This window comes from Gobius niger (genome assembly GCF_951799975.1).
Source record: "Gobius niger genome assembly, chromosome: 4".
Classification (NCBI taxonomy): domain Eukaryota; kingdom Metazoa; phylum Chordata; class Actinopteri; order Gobiiformes; family Gobiidae; genus Gobius; species Gobius niger.
Genome location: NC_136855.1, coordinates 25,000,037 through 25,017,660, shown reverse-complemented (window position 1 = coordinate 25,017,660; position 17,624 = coordinate 25,000,037). Strand labels below are relative to the sequence as shown.

Here is a 17,624-nt window from a genome sequence, read left to right as displayed (position 1 = left end):
TAAATGTTTGCAGATCCTGTTCAAAATGTTCAGCACCAAAAGAAAATGTTTCTAAAATGACTTATCAAGCGCGTGTAGAAATGTTGAAAACCTTAGGTGAGCGACCAAGAAAGAGCTGGCGAGCTACTGGTCGGAGATCAGGTATAAGATGTTGGGCTTTTCCCATAGAGTTGCAAAGCTGTGAATATATAGTTCATGAAATGTGAACAATTGCTTTCAATTTGAGTGTTTTATGTCAGTCAAGTATTAATAATGAGTATCATAATTATAGAAACTAGAGATTAATCAGTTTATAGAAATCGATTGACATATATATGAGTATAATATAGTATATAGTATTTTAATCGAATCACTGCATATTCCTTTGCACAGACCTGCATCTCCCATTGAGCAAAAGATGCTCTCAGTGACCGTCATGATGGTGTCTGTGGCCTGGTCGTAGCGGCCGATGGGCTCTCCTCTGGACGTGTACTGACGCACATGTTGTAGCAGATCTGCCAGAGCCTGACTGACCACACCAGCTGCCGCACTCACCTAAACCACAACCAAACAAGGTTATTCTCTACTTTGTTCAAAATGGCCAGAATTCATGGACAGTAGATGTGTATTTTATTACTTGTTTGAGGAGTTCACCATCCTCCGTGGCAGAGAGACAGGCTTGGACACAACTCTCCACTGATCGGTCCACCAACTTTCCAGCTTCAATTAGCTGCTCCTGGCAAACTGGAGAACTGATTGTGGGGCTAACGACCTACAATGATATTAGAAAGTAATGTACAACATATTTTTTCATATAAACCTAATGAGGTGCCCATTGACAATGAGTGCCCGATGAAAAGCACATCATAAACTAAATAAGTAAATAATATGAAATGGCTTTAACTGTGCAATACAGTTTTAACAAACGTCTTGGAGCCTAGAACACCACGACGCGCATTCCTCATTTCTCACTTTTCTAATATACTAGTTGTGGCCTACCAAGTTTTCAAAGGGACGAGTTTATCTGTACATTTCACAACTTGCAGGGTCACTTTTTAGGGTCTCTTTCACAAAAATGCTACAAAACTATCCTGCAAGTTCATGAAATTGTTCCAAATTCTATGTAGAGGCACAGAGGCACAAATTATATGTAGAGGCACAGTTTTCCCACAAATGTCAAGAGTTTTACTTTCTAAAGGAGGACAAATTTCGTTCCACTACTAGAACAAAAATCAAAATGAAAAAATGGTTACCTTTGCACATGCGACCAGCTGGGATGTGGAAAGGGCACATTGTGTAGCAGCAGCTATTACTCTGTTCTGAAGCACGGTGTCCTCTGCAACCTGAGCCACGTTCTTAGCTTTAAGCACCAACATGGCGGCGGCATTGGCCACAGCTTTGGCCAGATTCATCAGGATGTCCTGTACAGCAAGAGACAACAGTAACTTTAAAATGCGTTTGTTCCATATGTGTAAATTACTTTCTCAGTATTACCTGGAATCTTTCGTCTGTCTCATTCTCTCCAATCTGGCGAAGAAGATCTCCACTGGCCTGACCGATGCTGCCTGCTGCTGTTAGCACAGTTTGTCTTGGCTGCAGGCCCACAAAGTCACACAAGAAAAGAAAGTCAGTCTTTCTGTACGATATTCCTCCAGTGTATGTAGTAACTTTCCTTGGTCTTGTTGCGTGTTTATGTTGATTTTTAAAGGCGCATCCTTTTCTTATGTTCATTATAATATCCTCACACCTGGTAATGTGCATATATCTACACTGATTAACATTAAAGGATTTTGTGGACCACAACCTATATTACACAGGACAGTTGAAGGTGAAAGGGGCTGTAAAACCAGAAGAGACATTTAGCGAATTATCAATCTCTATTGGTAAATGCACAGAAGTCATAACTAGACTATCGGTTGAAAAATAGTGGTGTCCGATTTGGGGATTGGACACTGCCATGCCAAATGCTAGCAATAGGACACAAGCAACAGACACAACTATGCCACGCTGGACCAATCGTGTGTGTTTGACAGGCTAAGATCGGCGTCACATGACTTGCAAGCACCAGCCAAAAAAAAAAAAAGTTAATCTATAAGTCAAAGTATTAAGTATGAGCCTGCTCCAGCAGTCCATCTTTACAGGTGCAGCTGCAGCCAGCAGAAAAAGCACTATATTCTTGATGAGTAGAAAAGACCCACAGACAATACTTACGTGCCAGTGCAAAGCTATACCCCAGTTATGCTTTTGTGTTGCTATTGTTGGGCCAGCCTCAGAGCAAACAATATTCATGCATTTTGTCATTTGGTTGTGTTTATAATTTGTTGATGATATGTCATAATAATATAATAGATCACATTTAAGAGTAATATTTTTGGTCATCTGCTTTAAGCTGGAGATTAAATTGCTATTTAAAAATGTCTAGACTAAAGCCAGCGCACCTCTCCAGACGCGGGCTCCACAGCCTTCAGTAGGTCAGACACCGCACCAGCCAGAGTCCTGGCAGCCTTCATCAGATCATTACCACCGCCCACTTCATCCTCCATTAGAGCAGCCAACAGCTTCACACCCTTTGACATTTCGGTCAGGTTAGACGAAATAGTGGTGATGGCACAACCCACAGCGGTGTAATCTGTGTCTGTCGGATCGCCTGGTCACATAACAGAGCAAAGTCGAATACAGTTCAGTACCATAAAACCAGCAGTTTCACAGGTAGAGCACGTTAAAAGCACTGACCAGCTGTGAGATTGACCACGGAGGCTGTTCCTGCCGTAATGGCATCCACCTGGGAGTGGATCTCATGTTTGGACTCATCCATCTTGTTTTGAATCCACACTTTCGATGCCTAGGCACAAGAAATTATTGCAATGTCACATACATATTCAAAACATATTCAATGCATTTCAATGTGGGGTTCAATTTGCACTTTACCATGTCCTGTCCAAGTGGAGGCAGGTTGTCCACTTCACCCAGATCAATCTGGGCCTTTTGAACAGCTTGCATACTGGTATTTATGGTTCCCATTAACGCCTGCTGCGCTGAACTCTAAAATTGAGGACATAATTTATAGTTTTTATACTTGGTTCAAGAAAGATCAGAATAGAGGAGAAATAGTAACTATAAAGGGCACATTGCAAACTAACAGGATGAAAGCTAATCCTCACACTACCATTGATTATAATCATTAGGAGGAGTGTACGTAGCGACTCTTCATACCAGTGGAGGCATGTGACCTCGATGCATCTGGCCCATAGTGATCTGCTGCTGAGCTGAGGGCATGGTGCCCACACTGAGAGACTCTGTGCCGATTGAGCCTGAGCGGATGACCCCCGGCAGTGCCACTGAACCATGCTCCGCTCGACCTACTCGGTTAAACTGCTGCTGAAGGATAGTGGACCTGTGGATACACAACACAACTTAAGTGCCATACCATGTACTGTATAAGTGTGTGCGCGAAAATATGGAAAAAACATCATAAAAAAGCATTTTGAATGCGATAGATCAAATGTTCATGTAAGCACAGCTATGGAGAGTGAAAGAATACTGCATGACTGGAGTAGGGGCACTTTTAGTTTCTGGAGAAGTGCAATATATGAATGCATTGCTACAAATCAGTAATTTATCAGAATAATCTTTAATTCCCTAGTACAGAGCTAAACGCACATCTGCTCTTTGTTTAAAGTGGAGATCACATTGACAGTGACTCAACATTTTTATAGCATTTGTTTTTGTACAGGAACATCACAGATACAATCAGAAACTGCACAACACAACAGATCTGAAATGAAATAAATGGCAAAAACCAAGTGGATACAGCAAATCACATGTGCTGCTTGCATGAATGCCCTTGTCGAGTATTGCAAAGAGAGTGAAGCATGAATGAGCACAGAGGGACGCCACTCCTTGTCTCTGCACCTTAATGAAACACTAGCTTTGTTTTCATTTTCTTTTGGGGTTTTCTGTGTTTTAGCCACAACATGGTTAAACTATTAAAGCCTTCTGCCTTCAGGAACTGTACACCATCTTAAACAAAAAGGGAAATATAGCAAAGGGCGTCACTGAAAGACAAGCAAACAAACAAAATGGAAATAAGGATTGGAAATGGGGCTGCAGTTGAACACCAGGCCACAGTGAATAAATGAGCCAATACTCATCTAATCAGGAAATGTTGGGATAGAGCATTGACTTGTCCAGTGCTGCTAAATTTCCTCACATAATGGATAGCAGCCAGCTAAGGAGGCGCTCATGTGCTGAAATGAGCTTCTGGAAGACGGATGTGTGGACGAGGCTATACCAAAAAGGAAACTGCAAAAGGAGCTCCGTGTGCTGTTAACAGGTGAACAGGAGCTGATCAAATGACTTTTCTTTACCCCTTACACCTGGAGGATTTAGCTTGATGGATAAATGGACAACCAAGAAGGCTTACAACAACTTTCGCCAGTTTTTACATACTTTTTAGGGGACACGGACTCCTCAAGCATAGTCGACTCCTCATCGCCTTCCAATCCAAAGCGGTCCTTACTTTGCTTCTACAGAAAGAACGGACACATTAATGGTCGTCAGTGTGTGCTGTCAGTGCAAGCGAAATGACAACGGCATTGCCTTACCTTTTTTAGAATGATGTCTATGTAACCAGCAATAAGTTGAGAGATCTGTTCCCCCTCAGTTGTCTGCACAGAATAGTAGCTTTCCTGATACTCTCCAAAGTCCTGCACATACATAAAAACCCTGTCAGAGAGGCTAAATCAGCAACAACAACAAAAAGAAAAAAAAAAAAATTCTGGGCTTCAGGAAGAAACACTCCATCATCATTTTACTGTAGATTAGAAATATGTGGGAGGAATTGGGGTCTTCATATCACAATATCTTTACACAATATTTCCATCCATCAGCATTACAGTATTAAAGTGATAGTCTGTGAGATTGCTGACAGGACAGTTCACAGGAAAGCTTGTCTCATTGGTCAAAGCGATGGCGCTTTCAAAAGGCCAATGAAACATTATCATTTAATATTACTTACATTATGTCAAACTGGTCAATTGCACGCAATCCATAACATTAGTAAAACATTTAAACTGAGTGGAGATGCTGGTGATGGTATTTGGCACTGAAGACCTTTTGACAATCCGTATAAAAGAATAGATGACGTTTTTAAAAGAGCAATGGAAGCTGTGAAGTAACACATAAATATACAATGTCATTATTAGTAAAGCTTAAATTGTTGTTAAAAAAAAATTAAGCTCTTAAATAAGCCAATCACAAGGCAATAATAATACCTCTGATCTATTTCTATTAGCTAAATGAACAAACTGCCCCTAAGCTGTTTTCAAGATTGAGTTTAAGTTGTCAATTGTCTCAAACAAAAGGGAAACAGTGGTTTATTTGGCCAGAAACTAATCACTAATGTAATCAAATAACCCAGTAATCAGATCTGATGCATTATATATTCACTTCATAAATCTGATTATCCAAAACTCAGGATTTTACATGAGCCAGAGCAGTTTAGGATTTTTAGAGCAACAGAAGTATCTCCTTCTTTGTAGTGATCTCAGCAATGTCAAACACAAACTGCACTTTAACTTTTAGTAAGGATGTAAGAAAAGAGCTGTGGAGACAATTAAGTAAATATTTCAAGCTGGGATTCAAACCCACAACTGCCGAGGATGGTGCAATATTCTGTCACATGTGCAGCAGCTCTAACCACTCGACTATCGGCTGTACACTGTGATTTAACTTTAAACAAATTTATTTCATGGATATCTTGTGGTATTTTTCTATTTCATTTTCTATTTAAAATGTTTTTAGTCTTTTTTAATATATGTTTTAATCTTTGTGACATTAGTTTGGCCTTTTTGCTTTATTTTCCTGTTTAGTGTGAAAGATCGGAAAGAAAGGAGATTAAATATTAATCAGACAATGTATATCAGACTATGCATTTACATGTCTCTTCAATAATCTGAGAACTCCAGAAATTAGATTATGATCAGATTTTTGGCCTCCAATGTAAATGTAGCCACTGACAAAAAGGAAGACAAACGTTTGACAATTGAAGTAAAAGGACAAGTATGAAGAAAAAACAGAAGCCTCACAACCACAGTCATTATTTGTGTTGTCAAGGACAAACAAAAGCTTTCCTTCCAATCAAAGTATTTTGAAAGTTTACCAGAGTGAAGCTTTTGGGTGATGCTGCCCATCTCTTGACAGTTGTTAGAGGCCACTCCTGAACCACATCTTTGGTCTTTTCATCCACTCTCATCACTGACTCTTTGGTAATGCCCAGCAGTCGAAGTACCAGCTTGTTCTTGCTCTTCATCTTTTCCTAAAACAAAAATGTAGTTTGTTCAAACAACATCATGTGGAACAGAAAATGCTGCTAGATTAGTATTAAATCCAGGCTGCTGCTAATCTATCTAGTTTCTTTACTGTCACTGGATTCACACAGTTATCAGTCAAAACAGTGTGAAATCCTTCCAATTTCACAGACACGCTAATCCGCCAAGTTGTGTTTTGAATTTTTCGTGTAATTTTCCTGTAATTAATCCAAACTTATTGCACTTTCGTCATCCCAAAGAGGCCCTAGTTTTGACTGAATCTGTGATGTCACACTTTGATGAGTTTCTTTCCACCTCTCGCAAAGAAAGAGCACATGTTGCGGACGGAGAAAGGAGATGGGCTGTGACGTGAGGGCAGAGGTGAGGGGTGTAAAACTTCCCAAAGGCCCCGTTAACTCATCGGGGCCCCAAGGGTTATGAGTAGCACAGAGGCTGTATTTTCCATTGTTATTTTAAGAATCTTTCTTCTATAGTGGATTGCCTTCATGTGTGACGGACAAATGTGAGCAGAAAAGATGTCAGGCCATCAGTAAGAGAAAACTTGGACCTCTGCCGAGCGCCAGGGCTGGACTGGCCACAGGGAGCACCAACACCTTTCCCAGTGGGCTGACATACCAGTCAGACCAAATGCAAGATCAGGTACACTTTGCACCACACCGGCCCACGATAGAAACATCGTCACACTTGATCGAGATGGTTTTTAGGGTGTAATTACATCACCCCACCCTTAATGCTATCTGGTGTATTTTTATACCCCTCTGTTGGCATGCTTTCTCGAGTTATGAGATCCAATCTTTAAGTCAAGGCTCCACCACATTACATTTGCCAAAATAAAAACATTTCAACATTTTGTAGCTTACTTTAGCATATTAATTTTTTGATAATTGTCTAGGGCTGAGACAAGTAATAGATTAAATGATAATTGATTATTGAAATAGTTGTAAATAACAGTGATAGTTACATAAAAAAATAGATATTTTTGATTTATAACTATTTAGTCTTTAAAAGGGTATGCACGTTTTTTTTTTCATTTTCTGAATCTTCCCAATGTCCCCAGACATGAGATGCATTTCAAGACAATTATCCAATCAGAAAACAGTATGATCCTGCCAGATCCTACGTCTATAACAAGGACTCCTCTTACCAATCAAGTCCTAACTGGTGCTAGTGCAGCCTAAAGTAGTTAAAGCTTAGTGACTGAATAATAGACGGCTTTCAAATTTCGGCAACACAAGTTTATTTGTGGTTGCAGTGCCTTTTTTAAAGAGCATCCTACAAGTACATTTTAGCTTCATGTAGTTTAGTTAGACGGTTCACAGTCAAACAAATGATCCATTCATCCAATCCAATCATCGGCGGATTAATGAATCATCAAAATAATCATCAGTTGCAGCACTACATTGTAGAGTTTTCATGAGAGGCGCTTTTACCTTGACCAAGAAGAAGGACACTCCATATGTGCGCAGAGATCGAGCGAGTTTCACATATCTCACTTTAGCCTCTATCTCAGTCATTTCTCCACAGTTTTTATGCTCCTGTGTGTCACAATACAGATATTTTTAGAGAAAAAACAACATTTTGTAGAAGCTTAAGTAAAGATAATGCCAATAGTGAGGTCAGACCTGAAAAACCTTCTTCTCGGCTCCTCGTTGCTTTATGTACTCTTTGGGTAGAAATTCCTTTAAGCTGGAAATACAAAAACAGAGGGGAAACCTTCACCACACTAAACATTTTATTGATTTTTTAATTTAACAGTTGTGAGCCTGTTGATCTTTCCTGCCGGCGAAGACTAAAAGTATGCTGACTTGACTTACTCCAGGAATCCAGGTTTGTGTTTGTGCTCTATGTGAGGTCCGAACTGGATTTGGGCCTGAATGCCTCCGAACTCGCAGGCCTTGTCGAACGATACGGGGTGGGAACCGTTCAGGATGTCATCTCGAGCCTGCAGTTCGGAGCGTAGATAACAACGTTTAAGCCGGGTCATGTGATAAGCATAAAGAGAGAAGTAATGCATTGGCAACACATCCTACCTGAACATAAAGGAGGTTAAGCTGGACGGGATCTCGAGAATCAACATTCTGGTCGGAGTAAAAGAATTTACGACGAAGCAGGAGTATTTCGCTCTCATCCACACCCTGCTCTCTGAATGTTCTACTGTGATCCAGCCAGTTCACTACAAGCAAGAAAAAATGAAGCCTATGTCAAAAAGTTGAGGTGAGAAACATGATACAGACGGCATTGAGTCTTTCTAGCAATTTTCTGGCAAAATATAAACTTATTTATCACATACAAATAAAGTCAAGTCTAAATCGGGTCCATATGGATGTTTATTCACAGCAGATTGTTCAGTAGAAGCGAAAGAACGTCAGTAGCATTAGCCCGATGCTAACATGAAACATCATATTAGCATTCTCCATTATTTATGTATTTATGGGCTGTTGAACCACTTTGCTCTTCTCCATGTCTTTGTATCTTTATTTAGTAGAAAACTACATTCATAATTCCGCATTTTAAAGTAGTTTTTGAATAAGTAGAGAAAGTTTAGATTTTTCTCCAAATTGTTTCCCCCTTTAACTGTTTTCAAACATGACCATACATGGGCGATTCCAGAGATGCCGTCTGTATCTATTAACAGCGTTTGTCTATGATTGAAAACTCCTGTGTGACTGAGAGCTTTCCCAAACTGTGTGTTAAGAACATACATTCATCATCGGTGTGCAGTTTCGCTTTGAGCTTCTCCATTTTCCTCTCGTCACGCAGGAGCGTCCTGTCCTTCTTTAGCGTGCCCATTCCTTCCTCCTTCTTCTCCTCCACTGTTTCCTGGATCAAGGAGTATTCCTCGTAGTTTGTGATTCCTACAATAATAGAAGGAATTTAGAACGTAAAAAAAGAAAAGTAAATCTGTTAGACACACAAAGGTTCCCTGCACATACCTATTCTGCTGCAGATTGTCACAAGCATTTCTCCCACAGTCTTGGAGTCATCGACCATTATAGTTTTAATCGCGCCGTCCAACATTTTGATTTTCTGTGGCCTCTGCTTCTTCTTATATTCGAGAATGTCCTGTAAAAAAGCAAGGAAAAGAAGTGAAAGCAATGGTACACTTTCTGGACCATCTACAGATCTTGAGGAAGGTTTGGTCAGGAGAACAAAGCAAGGAGATTTATCCCATTCTGCATGTTTTTAGGTCGAAGGTGGAAACCAGAGAGTGCCCAGACCCAGATACCGCAAGAACACGCACACTCCACAAAGAAAGGCCACAGCCGGCTCTGGAATCGAAGTGTGGACCTTCTTGCTGTGAAGCGAGAGTGCCAAACTCTCAGCCACCCTCACAAAAAGTTAACATTCAAAGGAGTATATTTAGGCCTGTTATTTAACCAGTAAACGTCAGAGTTCCCTGCTCCCTCTCTGTCTGCACAAAATCAAAGAAGATTTGGTTCAATAATCGGTCACAGTCATGCTTTTCACCTGAGGATGCCTTTAAGTCGATTGAAGAAGAGAAACCATTTAGAGTTTCAAACCTTAAACCCTGCTACGCTCAGAGGAAACACTGCTTTGATACAACAAACGCAGAGAGGCTGGGAAAGGCAATCACAGGCTGGCAAGAAATCATGAAGTATGTGCAATGCATTTGTATTTGTATGAAATGGATTCCAACATATTTGAATTCATCTTGATCAGCAAAGACATGGCACTTTTGTTCCTTTACTCAGATGTGCACAGACACCAGTGTGCCCCAACACAAATGCTTGCAAACAGCCCCGTGAAGAGGCAGAGGCAACCCTTCTGGGCGTCACTAAACAAGTAAAATGATATCATTGTTTAGGCAAAGTCAAGTCACAGTCTTTCCTTTCTCTCTCACTCTATATTTAGCCCGGTCCAGCTACTAATCTTAAAGCCCAAAAGTGTAATCCTGGTGCCCCTTTTTCCTTGGACAATGGTGGCTTAATTTTTGGGCTAACATTAAATTACAGTGGCAATAAACGAAAACAAACAAAAACAGAAAAACTATTGTCATTCTTATTTAGACTGGTTGATTATTTCAGTAAAGCCTGTCAATGTTGAGAAGATAAAAACAACACTACAGTGCAGAATATATGCTGTACAATAATATCTGTGAAGTTAAAGCAGAACTAAGTAACTCATGCCCCTAGAGGTCATAAGCGCCACTGCAGGCGTCGTAGCATGGTGTGTATTTTTTCACTCCTTAATTGTCCGTGAGAGTAAATACTACGCTGACAGAAAAGACAAAGGGAGAGAGGGATATTGTACATTGTGCCACAACCCAATTACACAATGGAGATAATTGTTTTCACTCAAACATTGGCTGTAAACACTGCTAAAGTGGTGCTAGCCCGCAGTTAGCTTTGGCTGTTAGCCTGTTAGCTTCTTCTTCGTGATTCCACTAGTGTGTATAGCACCTCCGACCCAGAGGCAGGGAAGTTACAAGGGTGGTTTTCTGGACAGAAACACCAGGGGGAGATGAAAGACTACTCATCATCCCATTAACACTTGTATTACCCCCAGAGGGACTACAGAAAGGATTTATTAAGGTAAACAAGTTACTTAGTTCTTCTTTAAAACTGACCATACATAACACAATTCATACAATTTGAGATCTAACAATTCATCCATTCTTCAATTTCATGAAGGCCATACAATCATGTGCGTGTGCAGCCTCTTCACATCGGCCACACACTGTTCAGTATAAACACAGAAAACCGCTGTGATGGTCTGTTTGTGCATCTGCGTGTCCCTGTGTGCAGTGGCTAAACAGATTAGGATATTTACCCCATTTCGGAGCATGTAATAGTCCAGTGTTCTGCCAGACTCCAGCCAGATGCCTTTCCTGGGGTCTTCATCGGACAAGAACAGGCCATAATCTGAGGCTGAAGCAGAGGAGGCAAATGCTTTGAAATCAAATAACCTGATAAGGAAGCAACGTGAGCTCATACAGTATTGTGCAAAACAAGTTCAATTCAGTTCAGTTAGATCTAAACGTTATAAAAAAAGAAAACGTCTTCAATGTTAAATGAGCAAAGAAAAAAATCATTACCAAGAGCATACGCAGAATGTACTAGAGATTAGGGTTGCACAATATAAAATTCAAATGATTATAATCGCAAGAAGCACCGCTATATTGCTAAATCTTTCATTCAATTTCACTTGGAGTACACAACACAAATGCATGATTACTTAAAAAAACAGTACTTAAAAAGTCTGCTTTAGTAATTTAGTTCCAGTCTTGTTTTGAGACACATTGAGACAACAAAAAAAACAATTACCTTTTGATTGTGAATTTAATTTATTGGAACATACTGTGCTGAAATAAAACACTATCCAAATAATATTGTCATCACATTATTCAAGCATTTTTTTTCCAGGTATCTCGCAGCCCTATTAGTTTTGTCGCGTCCAAAACATCGATATATTTCAGAGAATTTAACTCTTTTTTTAGATTTATTTCATGATTGTTAATCACAAACAATGCCAGCGAAGTGCTAGTAACCACCACGATGTTGTTTTGTTGGCATGCATGTTGCTTTTTCTCTTACCTTGTCCAGTTTGTGCTTCTGGGACCCTATCCCTGATGATTCGACATGCATCGTATACCGCTGTGGAGGGTTCAAACTGCATGGTCTTCACCACATTGCAATGGCGAACGCAGATCTTCAGCGACAGCACCACCATCTTGTCGGACAGCTACAGCTACACCTGTACAAAACAAAATAAACATCTATAAGCACAAAATAAAAGATGATAAAGAGCAATGGTTTTAAGGATTTAAAAGTGTAACATGCTTCAGCTATTACAAGTGTATCGTTTGACAAGCAGTGAGAAAAACCCATAAAAATGCAACTTCCACAATGTGTCAAACAAAAACAAAAAATCCTGGATGTGGTAAAAGTGTTAATTCTTACACTCTCAGACCATTTGTTGCATTTCATATTCATAAAACAAAAGACTTGACAGGCATGCAGCCCATCTGGTTACTGACAAAGATAAAATATTCGGAAATATTTGGCAAAATAGCTCAAGAAACTATTCATTCTTTTATCCATTAGAATTCAGTGATATTTTCCCACATTATCAAACCCTCTTGCAGCACCATTCCTTTAGATTTAGTATCATGACAGCTGACCTAGACTCCCATAACAGTTCCCTAAATTCATCCATCAAAATCGAGCTTTGCAGTGACAGTGGGTGCAACTTTCCAACAGTGCACCTCCTGTCACAAACGAATGGGAACACAGCCTTCCTCTGTCTGAGGAGGTCAAAGATCATAGGTCACGGGGTTCACGCTGCGGCCCAAGTACAAACGGCGCCTTCTCTCGCCTCCGCTGGCCTAGTGACCCTGACTGCAGTGTACAGAATCTGGTCCCTATGTGAGACTTGTTTGCAGACAGGAGTCAAGGTGCTGTGTGTGGGATGTGCAGAGATTACGGAAACATAATGTGTAGTGGAAATACGATTGTCAGAGAATATCGCTTACAATTTGGGGATTACCGCTGAAAAAAAATGTTGATTCTGATGGTGAAATCGGAATAAGCACTGGTCCATATGTGACTGGTTTGGGGAGGGGTCTCTGCTTCCTCAACTTGGCTCCGAATAGACAGAAAGAAAATGGATGCAAATACTCAAAACCCAGGCATTTCACCAACATAAGAGGCATTGGATTGTGATGAAAATATGATAAAAAATACACTTAATCACAGTTTTAGTCATAAATAATCATGTTTGATACAGTAGCATATTATTTTCTAACCTTTTGGAGACTGGAAAGATTTTTTAGGGCTGAGCAAAAAGAGCAATATCAATCATGAATCATGGAAAAAGTAAAATCTTTAACTCAAGGTCTCCTGTACTATCTCTTAGCTATTATTATTTCGAAGGAAAAAAAGTCCTGGGAGTGTGTGAAGTAGTTTTTCCTCCACTGCCACCTCACACCTCTGCTTATTTGAATATGGTATAATAATGGTCTTTCCCAGTAAGGCCAGGAGACAAATGAGTAAAAAATATAATTTTTTTGGCCACATTGTTCCACCCTAGTGGTCGTGGTTGTTTTTCTATGATCCTGAAGAAACCATGTGGACCATGTGTCTACTTCAAATATCAATTTTGAAATTCTGCCTTTACGCCTTTATCCCTTAAACACAACCTTGACAATATCTATTTCGGTGCAAAGGCCATTGCCCATTATAATTTAGATCTCAAGTTCAGTCCCCTATTGTCAGCTCCATGGGTGGTATTTGTTTTGCTTCCGTCGACAGATCATCTTCACTGAAGGCCAGGAATAACATGCTATTTTTCTCTTTCAGGCTGTAATCAGCACAGATGCCTTACAGAGCAGCAAAATGGTCAGAACAGGAAGAGGCAAAGAGATAAGACAGAGAAGGGATAATATAATAACACTGATGTGGTTAGTGCCAAGTCCTGCTGCATGGGATGTTTTATTTGGAGGGATGAGAATAAACAAATAAAGTCTTGTTAACAGATAAATACAAGGCGATTTAACATTGTAAAACGAAATAGTGATCTAACCCAAGACAATCTCCCAATAGCAGTGGTGCTTAAATTATGACTATTTACCAGGCAGAACATTAAGAACGCCTTCTGCTCTGGTAATATCCTATGTAGAATAATTTTCATTGACATTGTCAGTGAAAGGGTTCACAAACTGTTTTGAATTGATACATACAGTAGATAAACAATGATGATTTAAAAAGCATGCAAATGAAAACGTAGTAATATAGAATATATAGCAAGATAAAAATCTCATCCCATGTAGAAATTGCCTAATAGGATGGAGTTAAGTGGAGATTAGCTGCATAAAAAAGCAGACGTTTGACTTTTAGAGTAACAGCAAACAAAAGATCAATCAGATAAATGCAAGACCTGTATGGCTAAAACAGTGGAATTAACAAATAATCAATGTTTAAAAATGTATAACTATTTTCTAATAAAACATTTACAATGAGCCTTCATCTCCAGCAGAGACAACCATCTCCATCACAGCAGGATGAGCGGTGCAGTCTGTGCCCCGTGAAAAACGGTTTGCTCTAAACAAGCGATTGTTAAACCTACAAAACATTAATTGAATCAAACAAAAATAATTTTACTAGATTGTGTCAATCAGAGCTTAAGTAAGTGGTTAGTAGTGACAAACCCTGCAGTTTTCTGTTCTTTTACTATTTACAACAAATCCACATGCCGTTTTTGATTTCTACTTGAGAAAATCTTCGACGTTGTGCGTTTTCAAGACCAGCAGCCTGGATTGAAATATGTCACTACTAAGAAGTTGCAACTAATGCTGAAAGACTATTACAAATAATTGAAATAATGTTGCAGTTGATAATAATCATCTGTTCCAAGAAATGAACACAGGTTTTAATCACATAGTCAGCATCACAATTAAATATATTAATAATATATATCATAGTCTCCATCTTTGTAAATCCTGGTAATACGGTAAAAAATGTGATTAAAAATCTCACTACAATAAAAGCTGAGAAAAGGAGTTCCACGCAGTAGAGTAGGCTTAATTTTGCTCAAGAACCAACTCTACAGCGCTACGATGATTATTAGCGCACTCCCACACTGCGATGACTAAAGTTCACCCATTCTCCGGCCGACTTTGAATGTAACAGAAACACCTACACTACAGTGACCTACACGCTGTGAATAGTAGGCCTTTCTCCTCAGCTCTCTAAGCCTCTGAACTGCAGTTGCATAGCATGAGGTGCTTTTTGGTTGACTAATATGAAATTAAATGAAACAAAACTGTAAATCTGTAACTGTGGGATAGCAGAGTGCCCAGTACAACAAGAGTATAAGATGCATTGATCTATAGTTTTAAGATAAGATAAGATAACCCTTATTGATCTCACAAACAAATTCTTGTTATATTCAGCTCTCAAGAAAAACACTCAAGGTGTGCAGAATAGAAAAGTAAATGTGCAAACAATTAGATAGCAAATAGAGGTATATACAACGAATACAAAAACTTGAGGGGACAAAAAGTATAAAGAATAAAAAATTAAATAGACTATAATAAAAATGTCAGCATTAGCAGGGCAAGGTTTACAGTCATAGTGCAAGTAGTTGATAAAGTGACGCAGATAAAGTGACGCAGATACAGAGATTATTGCACGTCGTTTTTCATAGTGGTTGTTGCACATGTGCAATGCATTAGTCTTATATAGCGCTTTTCCAGACGCTCAGTCGCTTTACAATTTCATTCATTATTCATTCACTCCATACTCGGTGGTGGTGAGCGAGGCAACCAGTCTGCGCACATCAGCCACCACCACCACCACCACCACCACCACCACCACCACCACTCACTCACTCACACACTACATAGACTCCATCACGGACTCCACAGAGTCCAGGGGGCAGCCCAGGATGGAGCTGGCCCTCCTGACCAGCTTGTTCAGTCTGTTCTTGTCCTGCTCTGTGCTGCCCGGGGCCCAGCACACGGCAGCGTAGTGGAGAGCAGAGGCCACCACAGAGTCATAAAAAGTCCTGAGCAGAGGCCTGTTCACTCCGAAAGACCTCAGCCTCCTCAGAGGGTGGAGGCGACTTTGGCCCTTCTTGTACAGGGCGTTGGTGTTGTGGGACCAATCCAGTTTAGTGTTGAGGTGAACACCCAGGTACTTGAAACTGTCCAATGTCCTCCCCCTGGATGTTCAGCGGTGTGTGTGGTAGTGACTTCCTCCTGAAGTTGATCACCATCTCCTTTGTCTTACTGTGTTCAAGCACAGGTGGCTGCACTCACACCAGTCCACAAAGTCCATGATAACAGACCGGTACTACTTTGGCTAGGACATGTGTTTGTTTTGAGATTGTTTGGTATAGAATGCTTTTATTTGCAGCCCCTGTTGAGCCTTTTCCATTTTTTTTACCAAGTGACGCAGTGAGAAGATCAGGCTTACAACACCGAGGAAGGCACACTTATCCCAACAAGCACCACTACCCAACCCTCAGGCCATCCAATAGCGTCATGTTTGCCCCCAGAAATAAGGCCAAAAGAAGAAATTCACTTATGTTGCAAATAATAATAAGTGTAAAACAAAATGATACGAAGCCACCTCTGTGTATTCTTTGAGCCGGGGACAAATCCTTTGACATGGATGAGTAAATGAGACTTTGCACCCGAGGAAAAGAGGGCAGATCAGAGAGAACACCAAAGACCAGAAGGAAGAACAAGTCTGATTTGGCCTCGCACAAAATTCAATTTCATTTGAGCAAACGACAGCCTCCGAGTCATACAAAGGCTCAGGAGATAAAAGGAAAATGAGCCCAAGCACTGGAACATGTAGCTATTGTTCGATAGATCAATGAAGCACAGCGCTGCCTGCTGGGAATGCCCAGCTCCTATTACAGTAACGTGGCCTCTAATCCAATAATAGAACAGCCAAAGAGTTAAAGAGGCCAAAGCCAGCACTGCCACGGACCAGGAAGTGGTCAATAGCTAGTTTCTAACACAGGTCACAGGATCATTAGTTGTCCTTCCCATTTTGCCCTCAAACATTGTTGTTAGCGAACCTGTTGAGTTGTTGGAAAAAAAATATTTGTCAGCTTCCACCATGCTTGCTTCTACGTCTATGGAAAGTCTTTAGTTGTGCCTTTAAATACTTTATAGACTCTTCGAAGCGGAGGTTCACCCTCTAACACACAGCGCACGTGTGAAAAAATACATAATATTGCTTTTGCTATTATTGGTAATGGTCCGATCAATGAAACGGTCCATGCTAAAATGCAAAAGCTTAGAGATGCTTAAGGTTGTTCTGAGATAAGTCAGTTCCTGGTTCCCACCAGTCCACGACAAGTAAACACACATTCTAAATTCAGCAATGCTTCACTTAAAACCTGCAGGGTGTATGAATCAGGTTTTATCACCACAAAGTCATACTAACCGGCATGGAAACTCAGAGTAAAGAAGACACATGAAACCTACTCTTGACTTCATGGGGCAGAAATGGAACTGATGTAAAGCATACTTCCTTCGTCACACTGGAGTAAGGCTGCGTGGGTCAGAATGAGGTCATTCTCCACAAGGCCAAATGACACAGTGTTGGAGGAAAGTAAAAAGCTCAGGCCAAAAGGATACGTAGTGAGGGGTGCTCTGCTTTCACTTACTGAACAACATGCTCCTGAGGCGCTTCAGGGAGTCACAGCAAAACAAGCTTCAATTCAGCATTTGAAAAACTTTGGTCAATTTACAAAAATACACTTGAATTATCAATGCATGGTTATGTTGACTCATTTGAGCTGAAGACACTTTTAGAAAGTGACACTGAATTACAACACATG

The 17,624-nt window shown here is 40.2% G+C and overlaps 1 protein-coding gene across 1 annotated transcript in view; it reads right to left on the bottom strand.

The window, feature by feature from the left end:
- tln2a (talin 2a) overlaps positions 1 to 17,624 on the bottom strand; it is a 59,242-nt gene that overhangs the window by 16,475 nt on the left and 25,143 nt on the right. The window contains 19 exon segments of the mRNA XM_079555926.1: positions 375 to 534; positions 617 to 751; positions 1,233 to 1,400; positions 1,474 to 1,572; positions 2,418 to 2,626; positions 2,713 to 2,821; positions 2,908 to 3,021; positions 3,193 to 3,373; positions 4,429 to 4,505; positions 4,584 to 4,685; positions 6,140 to 6,295; positions 7,739 to 7,843; positions 7,931 to 7,994; positions 8,123 to 8,250; positions 8,339 to 8,481; positions 9,011 to 9,163; positions 9,242 to 9,371; positions 11,100 to 11,197; positions 11,864 to 12,023. Of these exon segments, the coding sequence (XP_079412052.1) occupies positions 375 to 534; positions 617 to 751; positions 1,233 to 1,400; positions 1,474 to 1,572; positions 2,418 to 2,626; positions 2,713 to 2,821; positions 2,908 to 3,021; positions 3,193 to 3,373; positions 4,429 to 4,505; positions 4,584 to 4,685; positions 6,140 to 6,295; positions 7,739 to 7,843; positions 7,931 to 7,994; positions 8,123 to 8,250; positions 8,339 to 8,481; positions 9,011 to 9,163; positions 9,242 to 9,371; positions 11,100 to 11,197; positions 11,864 to 11,999 (2,467 nt within the window). The 5' untranslated portion in view covers positions 12,000 to 12,023.